At 37.6% G+C, this 16,080-nt stretch overlaps 1 protein-coding gene across 2 annotated transcripts in view; it reads right to left on the bottom strand.

The window, feature by feature from the left end:
• Positions 1-312: 312 nt before the first annotated feature.
• The window catches only part of GLT1D1 (glycosyltransferase 1 domain containing 1), a 41,568-nt gene continuing 25,800 nt past the window's right edge, over positions 313-16,080 (bottom strand). For both annotated transcript variants that reach the window (XM_042828914.1, XM_042828915.1), the window contains 2 exons: positions 10,158-10,256; positions 313-2,048 (listed from right to left, as the gene is read on the bottom strand). In XM_042828914.1, coding sequence (XP_042684848.1) covers positions 1,902-2,048; positions 10,158-10,256 — 246 coding nt within the window. In that variant the 3' untranslated portion in view covers positions 313-1,901. The remainder of the gene's footprint in view (positions 2,049-10,157; positions 10,257-16,080) is intronic.

The raw sequence follows: 16,080 nt of genomic DNA, 5'->3' as shown, positions 1-16,080 counted from the left end.
AATCTACAAGAGGCCATGCTAATCCTGCTAACAGAGAGGTCCAAAGTAAGATGCAGAGGCAGAATGAGAAGCTGTTCAGTGGCAGATGCATTCTAAGCTGAGAATTAGTGCAGGCGTGCTGACATCCCAGTATGTCAAAGGGCACAAGAAAGATTTCAGAGAAATGTGCTTAAAAGGGTGTGTAGCTATTCTCTGATTTGAGATTAGGCTGCTTTTGCCCTTGGGGATTGTGATGTCCCACGTTATCGAAGGCAATGCTGAGCGCATTACAAGCGAAAGGGCGAAATGTTTTAGAGAAGTCAACACACAACATTCAAATTCCTTTTTTGTTTACTCTCCCAGTGGTTGCAAAACATTCAAAATACAGAGGAAAGCTTAAAAGACAGAACTCCATTATTACAAAGAAAAGTCAGACGGAATAGCCATTCAAATCAGTAGAAAATTCACAGTCATGGGGACGGGATCAAATCTGTACAAAGCATACAGTTTGTCAGTAAGAACTGAAACTATGACACTCTTTCTTCTATGAATACAAGTTCTTTGATGACCAGTTATGGAATCAAAGATATGTCCATAATCACTGTGCTAGCAAAAATGATTAGCATGGACTTCAAGTATAGATGAGTCTCCTTTTAAAATAGCCTACTGCAGTATGTTAAAATATATCCTGAGAACCACAAATGAGAATGAACAGTTCCAAAATACATGGTAAACTGAAAAATACTTTTATTTCCCCCCTTCATTCCTTTCTATAGCTCTCATAAATCTTTTAGCAAATAGATAAATAACCAAGGTACCAAAGCAACTGGCAAATTAAGAGGTAGTTTATGTAACAAAGCATCTCTGCCTGCGAGCACATCTTGCTGCTGAGGGCAGTACCATGCAATTCTGAAATGAGAAACCACGTATGGCCCTTGGGTGCTGTGCCAACCTACATGGTTACAATCAGGACTCAAGAGAAAATGCAGACATGTGACTGTTCAGCTGTACCAGCTTAGCTGAAAGGAATCCAGGTACCTTTAGGGCAGTAAAAAACATTTCCTATATTTTTTGTTTTCCCTAAGCATCAACACTGTTTATTGATGTAGACATCGATAACTATATCAATAGATACATCTGTCTTTTAGTCTGAAGGAAGCTTTCATCTTAATAATCTTGTACTCTGTGTATTTAGTCATGGTTTTATGTACTTGAATTGTGCATGTCACACGTACCCAACCATATTCAGATTGGTATAAGTGGAAAGAAAAACTGCTTCTGGAGGAATGACTTTAAAGTAAAAGAAGGGAGACTTAGATAAGATATTAGGTGGAGATTTCTTACGAGGAAATTGGTGAACTGGTACAGGCTGACCAGAGAAGCTGGGGATGTCCCATCCCTGGTAGTGTCCAGGACCAGGTTGGATGGGGACCTGGAAGCCTCATCTGGTCGTTGGCAACCCTACCCACAGCAGGGGGTTGGAACTGGATGGTCTTTATGTTCCCTTCCAACCCAAGCCATTCTATGCTTCAATGATTCTATACTGCACTTTGTTAGGATGCAACAAGATCACAACATCTGACATAAGCTCTTGGTGGTGAAGTGCTGCACTGTATACAAGAAATCATCCTCCTTCTGAGGACTTTACACAAAAAATATGTGTCTGTTCAAGGAATATATTTCTTCTATGTGATCTTACAAACTGATACTGGTCTGTGATGAATTGGTACACTAGAGACAGAGTGCTGAATTAGATAAATTTGATAGTTTGAAGTAGCAGGCAACTCCTGTGATGTTGCTGCATTTGAATAGAATAATAATGCATATCTTACTATCTCTTCCAAAAAGAAACCCAGAGAAACCCAAATCTAATTACATTTCCATCATTAAAGTGCTCTACACAGACTGCTGGGTCTGGCAGTTCACCGGAGTCTTAGGACAAGATTCTGATAGGCTTTTCTCTCACATTCCCATGAGTGATATTTCTTCACGTAGTCTTTGGCCCTTGTTACAATTTCTCTTTTCATAATGGGGTCATCCATCAAACTCTTGGACAGCACAACAAACTCCTAAAAAAGATAAAGAAAATAATAAATTAAAAGTTCCTTGAAGTTCTTATGATACTGAAATAACCCGTGCCTGTATCTTGGCTACAGTAAAACTCTTCATCTGTGTGCCAATATTGGAAGCTGTTTAAAGTCATTTTTTTCAAGGTCAGATATCATAGTTTATTTATAAACAATGATTAATAAATAATTATATCTTTTATTCAGCCCACCAAGTCATTTAAAACCAAAGATAAATCCCAGGAGCGTTAAGACAAATACACATACAGCAAAATTTAATGCCACAAAAAGCATTTGCTTACACAAGTGTTATGAAGCCAGGCCAGCTATAAATTAATTAAACATTCACCTGCTCCCTTGCGTGGAGCACAGCTGGCATCAGAGTATCTGATCTTAAACTTCATTGCTATTGTAACATCATTAGTTAATTTTGTAGTGAGACTGGAAAACTCACTACATAAGGACTGTGACAGTATGAAGAGAAGAGCAGGCATGTGGCAACAAGCTCTTACAGAGTTGTTGCAGATGGACAGTTGTAGATCCAGTGTAAGCTCAACATGCTCTACAAAAAAAGCTGTATACAAATTTCCTATATTTGGCAAAATACTAGAACTGGCAGATTATAACAATTCCTTTTTCTGCTCATCTGCCACTCTAATTTACTTCTAGGGAAGAGAATTTGTGAACTTCAGGTGTGTGAAAGGAGATTTGATGTCTGAACTAATCTGAGCAGCTGGTCTAATATTCTATCGAGAGACAACTGATACTTCAGCTTGATTACAAATGGGCTCTGATCTTTGCAGAATATTGTCTTGGTTCAGCTCAGAAATGAAGATAGCTATTGTGCCAGAGGAAAATTAAGATCCTACACTGGTACATAATTGATAGTGCAGATAAGTGTATAAGGACAAGGGGGACAAGAAGGGATGGGAGAAGGAGATACAGTTCATGCAAACTGTCAGCAGTGAAAGGAAATATCACAAATAAGCCCAGCATTTATATCTACACTAGGTGAACTAGTAAACTATACTTGGAAACCTAGGTGCCCAATGTATTTAAACAAATATTTAGATATAAAATATTTGGCTACCACAGAACCGATGCTGTTGCTGTAATGCAAGTTATGGCTATGCATAATACATAACTATAGTGGGACCCGTGGGAGACAGTGGTACATGAAATCACATCAAACATGTTATAATCACTGCCCTGATTCTCACTGACAAGACAAACTATCAATCTATACAACTCTGACATGAAATTTAAACAAGGGGTGCACAGGTCGGTTCTGTTGGAAAGATGTGTAACTAACTGTAGATACTAGACAGATTACTTTCACATATGAATTTTAACAATAACCTCAAATTTAACAGAAAAATCAGCACCAGGCTGTAATCTTTGCACAGATGCTTTTTAGCTTGCATGGCTAATGGATGCAAAACCTACTCTCCCTGCCCAGAGATCTCAGCACATTTCTCCCCACACACACTTCACCTGTGCCCAGCACACCACATGCTCTCCTCCCTGCATTTGCAGGACTCCAGCCAAACTTCAGGCTCTCTACTGCCTTCCCAACCACTGCCTTTGGAATAGCCCTGAGGGCCACATACATGCTTCATCCAGCCTGCTTTCCATCCACAACTACCCTGCACTCAGGTGTTTCCTGATAAGTAGGTCTGGTCTAGTGAGTAACCTGAGGCCACATCTATCCGACACTGCAGATACAACCAAGGAGACTCTGGAGATTTGTTCTTTTCCTTCCTCCATATCTGCCAAGAATACAGAACAGGGAAGGTGGGAAAGTCTTACGTGACTTATGCTGGTTTCATCCAATTGCCTGTATAATCATGGTAATAAATACTCTTCACACTGAACTACATTCCAACTTTAATTTTATGCTCCTGTGGAGGATTTTATTTAAAGTAATGTTTAAAAATAATTTATGTAAATTACCTAAGAACAGAAGCAGTAATGTAATATTTCTTGACAGGTAGTCCTATTAGCATTCTTTTAAAACGTGGCTATAGAGGACAAAAACTTGGAAACATGTAAATGATAGAAGAAATGAGATCCTTATTCGCAGTTACAATACTAAGAGCTGGCGATAATTTCAAGAAAAATGACAAACTGAGTCCAAAGCATGAAAGTTGAGAAGCTGCAATAGAGAGTAACCACAAATGGAAAAATACTGGGAGGCTGGGAATGAGGATTTCTCAGCTTTATCCCTACTTCTGCTACTCAAATGCGACCATCAGCTAGGCATTCTCTGACTGGAAGCCAATGGGAAGATTTGCTATGACTTATCTAGGTTTGGCCTCATATTCCCAAAGCATCTGGCTTAGCTTGTTTTCAGTTTTGGCTACTGAGCTCAGGTCAGCATTAACTTCATTTTTCAGGTGTCACCCTTTCTTTAATTGGAAAAGCCTATGATGTGTGAACTACTTAAGGCATGGTACCATGCCTTAATCAGTAGTTATGCTGTATTTGTGCAATTGATATTCACATGAACATTTGTGCACTATTATTTTATTGTAGATGTGAAGTATGTTTCACGTTTGGTGAAGGAGCAAAATTCATGTTACTTTTCCATTATCAAACATGGTGATACACATTTCTAAGGCTACCATGAGAGAGGTGATACGTACACTAACTTAATACTTGAGGGATAACAAAATATCTAATAAGCCTTTTGTTTGCATATAGGAGTAAAATTACTGTAGATGTCACAGGAAAACACAGTGTAAATTCGAACCTCAGCAGTTAGCCAAAAACAAAATAGAGGGAAGATCATCTTATGTATATCCAGAAGTATATTACATGTGCTGTGTAATGGAAATGCTGACACATGACCTGAAGCAGTGATGAAGCAGCTGGTGGGAAGGCAGGGCCAACCCAAGGAAGCTCAGGTGTATGCAGTGCAATGCACCTGTGTGATTGGAAGGAGTAGAGCCAGGATCCACCCCCTTCCCAGACCTCATTTAAGGGTTGGCAGCCCAGGTAAAGGCATCTCAGTGGAGATCCTTGCATTCCTAAGGCCTTCTGAAGGTAAGCAGATTTGTTTGTTTAATTTTATTTCTGTGCCTGCAGCTGTTGCATTTGAGCGGATCCTCACTTGCTGCAGTCTGTGACCTTGCTGCTCTGCTTTTCACTGTGTTACAGTCTTCTTTATGAGTAATGCTTCACAGGCATTTTTCAGCAGTGACATTCATGTTATGTTTTTCTCCTGGTAAACTGACCAATCATTTTTAAAGACAATACCAACTTATCTAATACCTAAACAAAGTTCAGTGTGAGATTTTTTTTGCAGAAGCCCAGAAATACCAGTATCTATCTAAAAAACAAAGCTAGAAAATGAACTGAGAAAAAGAGAATGAATGTTCTTTCAATTACTACAGGAATCATACTGATGCTATGGTGATGAAAGTAAAATGTATGGTTTATTTATTATTTACAGAATGAAAGTAAGTCTGCAATTAAACCATTTTGTATCAGCTTCAGCAGATAAAAGAACATGATTCTTAAACATCAGAGAATCACCCCAGGGAAGGTAAATGCCAGCTGTATGTAAACTCAGAATAGTGACAGATCTACCTTATGGCAGGCAAAGCCGAGAAGTTACCTGGCATGTCTGTGTACTTCATAGAGCAACAGGTCAGTATTGCTGAGGGAGCACAAGCAGTAATTGCTGGCACTGCACGCAGTCACAAATTAAACTATTCAGTACCAAGGTTCAAAGGGCTTAAAAACTTCAGCTATGGTCTGGCTTGATGTCCTGGTAGGAATGGCACTGACCCACGTTTGGCAGAGGAAAGCCATGTGCACTCAGTGTGTTGCTGCCAGTAGCCAGCTGAGCTGCAATTCCCTCTCGCAACTTCAAAAGTTTTCTTTGCTAACAGTAGTCCTTCCAGGTCCTGCATGCACTCAAACTCAGTTAGTGTTTGGCTCCTCTCTTTCTGGCTTTGAAGTTTGTTTACCTACTTCTGTTTATTTGGCTCCTTTGGTAAGTTTTCACAGATGCTGGACATGTAATTTTGAACCTTAGGGTGCAGAATAATTCTTTGTGTTTTCTCATTTAATGTGGTTTTGCATTATTTATTGCCCCAAAGTAGCTGGCTATTCTCTCTTCCTTATCATTTTTTCTTTCAGATCCCATTAACTCAGTGTCAAATATTCCATAAACTTGCAAATTCAAGTAATGGCTGGATCAAGCCATGATTTAAAAGTAAGGTGTGCAGATGATGTAGTATCAAGGACAAAATGTTTCATAGCTTTCACCTTTAGTTTAACTGCTATTTCCATCTCCATATTATCTTCAGTGATTGGCAAGACTTTATTTTCAGACATGAAGCCTCAGCATATATGCAAATAGTTAATGGTGACTACAATTCAGCTCAAAATATTTCTACTTGCCTATAAGATGTGAAAGTTCACTTCCCAAGTATAAATGAAGAATACCAAGTGATCGCAATTCAAAGTGATGTCCACTGTATAAGAATCAGTTTACATCCCTCTAATTCAGCTTTCAGTGGATAGAGCAGTCCACAGACCAGACGCAGTGACTTTTAAACTAACCATATTGTGAAGCCTCTCCTACCCAGATCAGTAACAACTTGAAATTAAGCAATGTTTCATACTCCTGACCTATACATACATCACAAGGAAAGAGAATCTGCTGAACTTAAGCACTGAAGATTTCTTCAACCTTTTTCTTAAGTCTTTGGTGGCCCAGGTTCTTCGAGACAGGGACAGATTTTCCCAGCCACCTGGACACCATACTGATCTTTCCCCAATCCATTTAAACCACTTTCTTTGAAGTGTAACATACTGCAAGTCAATCACAGCGTGAAGGACTGCAGCCATTCACATCTACTAACCACTTTGAGTATCCTACATGGTTGTGGGGTTTTCTTGTTTGTTTGTTTCTGGATTGAGGTCTGTTTTTAGCTTTGGGCTAAAAGAGAAGAGTGGGTTTTGTGTGCAGAGCAGCATTTTACCTTCTTTTGTTTGACTTTGCTGAGCACAGATTTTGACAGTTTGTAGTGTATCCCTTTAGACCAACTTTTCATCCTGTGACTAAAGGACAAGGCTGCGTGACAAAACAGACATGGCAGTGTCTGTAAAGGCCTGTCTCTGTGTGAGATGAAATAAACACTTCAATTTGCAGGACAGAGACAAAAGGACAGAAGAATGAAATAGTCTAGGAATTTGAGTATGATGAAGTTGAGATTTGGCACCCTCCTGAGATGACAAAACCTCTACTTCAAGAACCTTTTTTTCTTTTTCCTCATGGAGGAATGGGTAGAGTTGAGCAGCTGAAGAGAGACAGTTCTTGTGTATGTGAATAAAACCTGTTTTTTCCAGTGCAGTCTGAAAAGGGAAGCTGCAGGAGAAGGGAGGACAGAGCAGTTTAACGAATTGCCACAGAGATGGAGATGAGAGGACACATGGACATCAGGATAGGGAAAAGGGGGAGCAAACTGAGTTCTAGGTGTTCCTAGTTGTTTTGGTGTTTTGTTTTGTTTTTTTCCTCATTGTCCCTGTTTTCTTAAGAACAAAGGAATGTATTGGAAAGGAAATGAAAGTATGACAGGAATTTCTTGTGGAAGAGCAAGTTCCTTTAACTGCAGTCTATGAGAGTAGCTATAATTACCAGGAAGAACATGGCGAATACTTAGGAAAGCTGAGAGTTTCCAAACAGTTTTGGTTGATTTGTTTCTGATAGAACTAATGTAAGAACAAGGAAGACTAACGTCACTGAAGTTGTAGAAGGATATTCTACCAGATATTGAAGGTGTCAGAGTAATCAGAATAACAAAAAAGAGAATGTTTTTCCATCTCTGTTGTCACGCTGAATCCTTAAAGGCAACATTCAAGGTGCTGTGGACATTGTTTTTATTTCCAAGATTAAAACAAAGAGAAATGCCTTGAAACTGAAAGTGTTCTGACTGAATCACATTTTTTGATCTAATGTAGCTCTTGACTTCTGATAGACAATAAATAGTGATTTTAAAACTGTATTTGTTATGGTTTGGAGAGATAAGAAGCTACAAAATGAAATGGTTACTTTATCTTTAGAACCATGAGTGAAAACGATTGGCATTTTGTGCATGTCTGTGCAAGGAGAAAGTTCTTCAGCTTTGTAGTGGGATTAGAATGTCATCCTGCAAACAAAAAGTCTTCTGGCCCATCAGCAAACGTTGATGTTTTCCACATTATTTGACACCAATAATATTATAAAAAGGCTTTTATAAAACAAAATGAAACCAGTCATAGATATCATTGGAACTACTGTGCTTAAAACTATGCCTTTCTCTAACTAAGGAAATATATATCATATTTTAATTGATCTTGAATTCCAAATAAAACTTGGAACGTAAGATGCTTTGAGATCACAGAAGAAGCTTCATACAAGAATGTATGATGAAGCTAATTGGGTCTGGTATGAATAATGTATCTGAATTCTATGCCAAATACAAGCAGAATGTAGAGGGAAACACCAGAATGAATCAGAATTAATATCAGTAGAGCCATCTCTGTGCATGTTCAACATGATGATTTATCCTTGAAGTTTTGAAGAAGCATATGGAAGGCAAAGAGCTGTTTGCAGGGAATAAATGTATAAATAATTTTACAAGTACCTTTACATCTCAGCCTCCATTATCCTGAAAGCATCCCATTTTGAAAGGGTATTTCAAGAAGAGAGCATGCTTCCCCAGCAAAAAAACATTCCAGAAACTTTGCTGTAGAAACCACTGGAAACATTGAATATTCCAGGAAAAAAAAGAAAAAAAGAAAAAACATGACCTGCATGAATGTTTCCATGTCTTTAAATATAATGGAACTAACAGAACTCACCTGCCTGAAACACCACTTAATAGGATACATTAATCACACACTCCACAAAGTGGTTAATATCATACATCTTGTACTTCACAAAATTATCAGATAACACTGTTCCAGTAAGCCATATTTGATCTTGAGTTGGGTAAAACACTAAAAATTTAGCTAATAGTTAGTATCTAGGGCATTCTGTTTTATGGAATAATAAGCATTTTTTAAATGCTTTTTTCCATAACTGCTACCACGTTTATATTATTGGTTTGGGTCTCAAATTCTAAAATGAGTGAGTTCTTGCAAAATAGGTTCATAACTAATTTGGAAACAAAATATGAGATTTCTTTGTATGATGGTTTACATATGATGGGAGCATGAAATGATTTAAGAAAGTATACTAAACTAAGCAGAAATACTCCTTTAACCAAATGTTAATGTTAGTCCTTAGAAAAGGGAAAAAAAGAACCAAAAGAATTCTCTGTGTAATATTTATGAATGGGGACTTTCAAAGTAGCTATGATAACCTCTCTGGTATTTCTTCTGTAGAGGAACTCTATAAGAAAAATGAATGAACTAAGTACAGGAACTTGTACTTAATTGTACAGAAACACACTTTTTTTCCTATACATCTTTATAAATACATAACAGCAAAGCCACAATGCAAAAAAAAAACCCAAACAAAGAAGAAACCTCTCTCTTCCCACTGGAACTTTTCTTCATAGAGACTCTATTCTGAAACTTTGCTAGATTTTAGTCATTAATTATTTTCTGACTCAGCAATATCTTTGACTTAATAATGCTTTATATTAACACTTACTGCTGGACATTATAGATAATGTATTATCTAAGACCTCAGGCTCATACTTCTTTCATGTAGCTTTGGGTTGTGTAATACAAGTTCATATTTAAGTTAGTGCTCAAAAGGAAAGACGACAGATGCATAACGTTTATTCCAAGGCTTTCTTATGGAACCTTCAAAACTGAACTGCTTAAGTTGATGAGAACTGAGCCCCATTCATTTGGCAGGCTCTAAAGCAGCACAGACTAGACAAACATTCAGCAAGGCTGACACCTAGTAAAAGTTCAGCGAATTGCAAAGTGAATGTGAGACAACAGCAGAGCTTCCAGTCAGGCGATTTAACACCTAGAGTTTTAGAGGGATCTGAGGAAAACTGTTCAGTGTAAAAGTTGAGTTCCTGGAGAGACATTAGCATGTAACAGAAAGCAAACCTAACTTTTGAAAGGGAAAGAAAACTAGTTTTCTTATTGTTTTGTTACCTGGGGATCAGAAAATAGCAGTCCTGTCTCTTTATGTTTTATTATTGCTGCATTTCCAGGAATGTTCCTTGCAAGCACTGGAATATCCAAGTCCATTGCCTAGTGGAAAATGGAGAAAGGAAATAAGAGTTTATTAGAATACAGCTATTTTGAGATGTTGATGACAATTTTAAAATGAAAAGCAGAAGCAATTCAAGTTGTTTCCCATTTCTTCAGCATTATAGCTGAAAGATATCATGTCTAAGATGATCTCCTTTATGTAACTTCTCTCAAATATTTCCTACTTTTATCAGTCTACAAGTTTATTATCTTGTAATTTTGTATCAGTCTTGTAATTTCAAAAGCAACCAATCCAGAAGGTCAATTAATAGCTGTTTTATCCTTTATTCCTTCTCAAAATACGTGGATTGTTTCCTACTGGAAGTTCCCAACATATGGAAGGTTTTAAGAGGATAAAATTAATGTTCAGATCAAAGGTTGTCACTGTAACTCCCACCATTATCATGCAGAGAGAGATTTAGTTTATAGCACCAAAAGCCAGCTCTCTTCAACATAAAGTATTTGCTCTTTTGTTCCATAAAATGCATTTTATCTCAGACTTTCTACAGCATGTGCAGAACTGGAGAGATTTGGGCGGCATCAGTATTGGTGACAGTGGAAATCGCTTGGCTCCTTTCTTCAGTTCTGATTCCTATTGGTCATATAAGACTTTTGAAGGAACTTTGCTTTTGCTGGCCGCTGTCATTAAAGCCAGGCTTGTCCTCTGAGCATTCAGGGAATGCAGGAAGGCGTGCAGTGACACAGAGCTTCCAACTGAACCGTACCATGCAGGGTGGAGGAAAGATTATGCTTTCAGAACGCGTCCCTCTTTCAAAACATATTACCTACAAAGCTATTGGTTCGCAATTCCTCACTGATCAAGGAATTCATTAGAAGTAGTAGAATTAGATTATACCAGTTGTTGTTTTTTTGGTTTCTTTATTAATTCATGTCTTATATACATGCATGTTCATGTGTGTATATTCATTATTAGGGAAGCGTGGAGTTTCAACATGGCAGCACTTCAGGCTGCCTGCAGAATCAGGAGCAGAGATGTAGCACAGCATCCGTTCAAAGACAGCAAACCATTTCCAAGAGACCTCAGGCCAGGCAACTTCAAAAAATATGGCTTAGATTTTGAAGTACCCAGTGTGCAAACCTGGCCACTCAGTGCTGTTACTCATGCATACCCTATCTGAAATTTCGATTGCTATCAATGAATTTGGAAATCTTGAGGTACACTGACTGACTGTAAACCTAGAAAAACTCATATTGAGTAAGTATCACAGTGTTAAAAGAGAGAGAAATTCACTCCTCCAAATCTTTAATCTGTTCCGTGTTCCATACTGATTCCCTGTCGCTTCTGAGTGAATGCAGTTTTAATTACTGCTATTACACTCCCGGATGGGGAGTAATCCTCCTTCAGTCTGTGTAGCAGGAAAATAAAACCCCAAGGAACAAAACAAGAGAACATGTCATTTGCTTTTTATTTTTTTATAGTTCAGATAAAACTGGAGGCAAAAAAACCTTGATATCTTGACTGATACTGTACAGAACCAATTATGTTTTGAACAGTGAAGGAATGTTGCAATTTACTGAACGTGTTAATAGCTTGAAGTATCCATGAGAAACTGTGCTTAAATCACCTCTACAGATGAATTTACACTGGACGTAGAAATTCAACGGTGCTTATGGCACAGCCATCTGCTTTGCTGCAGTGAGGTCTAGAAATAATAATCACCCTTAATGACATAACCTGTTCTACACTTCATACCAGAAACTACTGTGTCAACTGGAGGTGATTCAGACAAATAGATTAATGAGACAAATGGGGAGTATTAAAAACTACAAACCAGATTTCTGAATGTAACAGTCTATTGTGATACTGCCTCTTACTGAAAATTATTTGGTGAGGAGAAATACAGTTTTTAGTCATTATTTTTGTTATAATTTAGACAAATTATTTTGTCGTTTCCTCTGACTTACTGTTAAAGAAAATAGATATGTATGTTTTCCAAAGATAGGTTTTAAAAATGTATACAATTACTGTATGTAATCAGTACAACAAAGTTTATTGAATGCCAAATTTCACCCAGGAGATGGGAGGTGCAGTGTCTGACAGGTTTGGATTGCTTTTGGCTTTATTTACTCAACTGCAGACTTTACTTGGGGTTACCACACAAGCATCAGCTTCTTTCTGATTCAGCAGACTGTCCCACTGACGGGCTGAAATGCCCTTGTGTTCTGTGTGCTGCCTGTTGTTGGTATCACTCAAAAATGTTTGTTGAACAGGGAGCAAAAATATTGCGCTTGAAAATCAAGAGCTTGATAGTGGTTTTGAAACATATTGGCATTCACTGTCACTTGCCTAAGGCCCTCTTCTCACCTCTTTGCATCTCTCCCTTTATAAAACAAAACCACAGGAGTATTTCAGATCTGGCTACTTTCCAAACAAGCAATTGTTCATTCAAGAGAAATCACGTTAAAGATAAAGGAAGAAAACAGACAAAACACAAACCACAAGACCAGCCACTTATCCCCAGGATAGTTACCTACAAAGCAGAGGAGTTTGTATTTGAGCCCAGGGAGTAGTGGAAACTGTGCCTGCACTGGTCGAATACAAATGTGGTGCCTTAAGTCAGGTCTGTCCTGGGCTGTGATCTCCTTACAAGCCAGCATAGCATCGCTATAGCTCAGCCTGGAGTCTAGAATACATTTTTTGCTTTTATTTTTTACCTTTACAAGGTCTGTTCATTTACTTGTTTCTGAACGTTACTTAGTTGATAACTCACTGAAGTTGGTCACTAAGTCTGTATTTAGTTTTCTGTAATTTCTGTACTGTAAAGGGAAATACATTTGTTCTGTCTCAAACACTTGTAGGGCAGTAACTGCTACACCAGAAAACTTCAGGTCCCAAAACACATAGGTACCAGTGAGTTATAGCTACTGAAAGACAGAACAGATGGCTAAATACATAAGATGAGGGGCTGCTTTTGCACTAGATAGCCTTAAACAAATGGGTTGTGCTGTAAATAATTACTGCATGAAGTGGATTAGAGTGTAATTTAGATACTTAGCCCATTTTTAAGCAGTAAAAATAATCATTTGCATTGTTGAGAACATATATAATTTACTGACCCAGGTTCCACAAATAATAGCATGAAGTAACATGTTAGTCCACTGGCCATCTGTTTTGTTACATTAACCTGAATGCAAATGTGCTTTAATGCTATTTCAAAAGAGTACAGGATGGAGATTCAAGCTTAGGAATCAAGCTACACAGTAAGCATTTCTAACCAATAGTGTGGGGCTAACAATATAAATACAGGTTTTATTTTCAATTCTGTCTTTTGGATTGACCCTTATTTTCTTCCCCCCTGACCTATGGCCCCTCTTCAATTTCAGTGCTCTCCAAGATCTTTTTCTTCACATGTTGTTTAAGAATGAATTATACCCTATGGTAGAGCAGACTGGCTATCTTTCACTCCAATGTTTACTTTCTTTAAATTGGCTTTTACGTGTGTCTGTGTAAATCTAGTATGCGTGGCAATCTAATGATTTTTAGAACAGTTGTAGTATAACTGAAAGCATAAAAAAGAATTAAATGATTAAATGGGGCTGGATTCAAAACATTTTGCTTTCCAACTGTATAAAAACAGACAAAATTTTCTAGCAGTAGTGGTTTGCATGGGAACATGCAGGACTCTTCAGCTTTCTGAGTTTGGGATGTATGCTAAATGTTTGCTTTCACATTATTTTCTCTGATGCAAATGCCAGACAGAAAACAGGTCAGTTAGAGCAAAATCACCAATATTTAAGTAGTAAATGACAAGGTAATTAGCAATGGTTTCTAGTTCTTTCATACCTAAGGCAGGTTTGAAATTGAGGTGGTTATATATTTATCTATTATATGCTTACCTCATACTGAAAGCAAGCTAGGAGTGTGCTCAGTGTTTACAAATTCATGATCTAGTTCAATTTTGAGCTTTCAAGAGAATGAAAGCTGCATTTCCAAATTCAAGCAAGATGTTACAACCAGCCTCGGACTGAAAGATTTTTATGCATCGTTTTCTGCCTTATTAATTTAACAAGATCTTAGCAGATGGCTCTTCCTACTGCTGACCATCTCAGGCAGAGACTTCACTTTATTAGAATGACACTTCCTCTGAGAGGGAGAGATTTTTACAGCAGGGTAATTTATAAGCAGGTCATCAAATCCCACTCTACAACTGTGTAGTAAACAGATGCACAGTACCCAAATCTTTATTGCTTCAGAAGAAGCCTTCAAGCAAGTCTGAGGTACTGACTGGGCAAGCTTCAGGTAGTTTCTTAAGAAGTAACTAAAAACCAATTTTGCTTTTAGAGGTGATGGGAACAACTCTAAAACTGCAACATAGCTTGAGCTTCCTCCCAATTATGCATTGTAAAAGATGTTGGTTTTTTTTTCTGATGCAAACCAACAACAGCAAAGTCGGAAGTGTAGGAATGATCAACTCTTCTGCCTGTGTAGAGATTTTCAGTGAGAAAAATAAGTTCTTAGAGGTGTTTTTTTTTTTTTTTTCTCTCCAATGGACAGAGATTTGCATCTTGAATTGGTGATAAATAAATTAATCAACATTGATTGTGCAGTGGGAACTTAAGAGTAGCTTTCCAGTAGAGGTGATATTTGACAATCTAATAGCCCTGAAAGGTTAACTGAATAGTTCAGCCACTCAGGGAAGAGCATAAATACAAACTTTCCTTGTTGATTTATTAGATTCAAAACTTGTTAGAATTGCACTTCAAAAGAGACCGAAAATCAGTAGTCCATGAAGCAGGCTCAACATCCTTTACAGCCTTTACATCATTTACTTCTGAAGTAAACTGGCCTTATCATTTCACTTTAAGTTACCAGGTATTTGCTAAGATGTTGTATGTACACTCCCTGTCCTGAGAAAGGCTCTTTCCTTAGCTTTAAACTGCTCATACGTGATGGGAAAACTATTCTCATAGTCTCATCAGTTCTAGGCCAAGCACACTAGCACTTCTGTTGCAGATGCCTTCTCATTTAACAGTCTTTGTTTTGCTTTTTTTTCCTCCTCTTTAACTCACTGACATTCTCAGGAAGTAATCAGATTGATTTTTTTTGGTCGACTGTTCTTAGTGCTCCTGAAGGGAACATGCAGCTGGTTGGAGGAGGTGACAGGTACTTAAGTTTACTTCTCTGAGTCAGGGACTGGGTGGGGGCTGTGCACTGTGTTGGTAGCACTTCATTTCATCTCAACTACTGAACATAAGTACTACACTACATAACTACTACTACATGTTTTTATCAGCCACGCTGATAAACTTGGAAAATACATTATTTGTAGTATTTTTTTGTTTATGTAGACAGTGTTGTTGCTGTGAAGAAGCACATTCTTCTACCCCTTCAACTTCTTTTTTGAAAAGAGAAAGAAATTTGCTATCTAACCAGCATTTACAATTTGTAGCGTGCTCACTTCCTTCTTACATCTGATGAACGTTAAGATGCATGCTGAAGATGCAACATGTGATTATTCAATAGAAACAGCAATAGGTAATTCATTACTACAGATTATATAATAATTTCTGAGATTTTGAGATCATAATGAACCAACGTTCACCAGCCACCAAAAAAAAAGAGTAAAAAACATCAGCCCAAAGAACTTCCCTTTTAAGAACACTTTTTTTTTTTTTTTTTCTGGTAAGTATCTGGCACTAAGCTAGTCCTACTCTATATATGAAATAGATCTGGTTATTAACTTTCAATATTTATAGGAAAAAAATAAAGAGAGAGCATGGAATTCATTTGAATGAAATAAAAAATACAGGTCTTAGATTGCTTTTTGAAAGGATGTAAAAATAAATGAGAGTCTATTTTAGT

This window comes from Centrocercus urophasianus, unplaced genomic scaffold, assembly GCF_019232065.1.
Source record: "Centrocercus urophasianus isolate 14NV4802_14NV808 unplaced genomic scaffold, USGS_Curo_1.0 seq_30, whole genome shotgun sequence".
NCBI classification, from domain to species: Eukaryota; Metazoa; Chordata; class Aves; order Galliformes; family Phasianidae; genus Centrocercus; species Centrocercus urophasianus.
The sequence above is the reverse complement of the archived record's forward strand: the minus strand, read 5'-3'. Positions and strand labels throughout refer to the sequence as shown.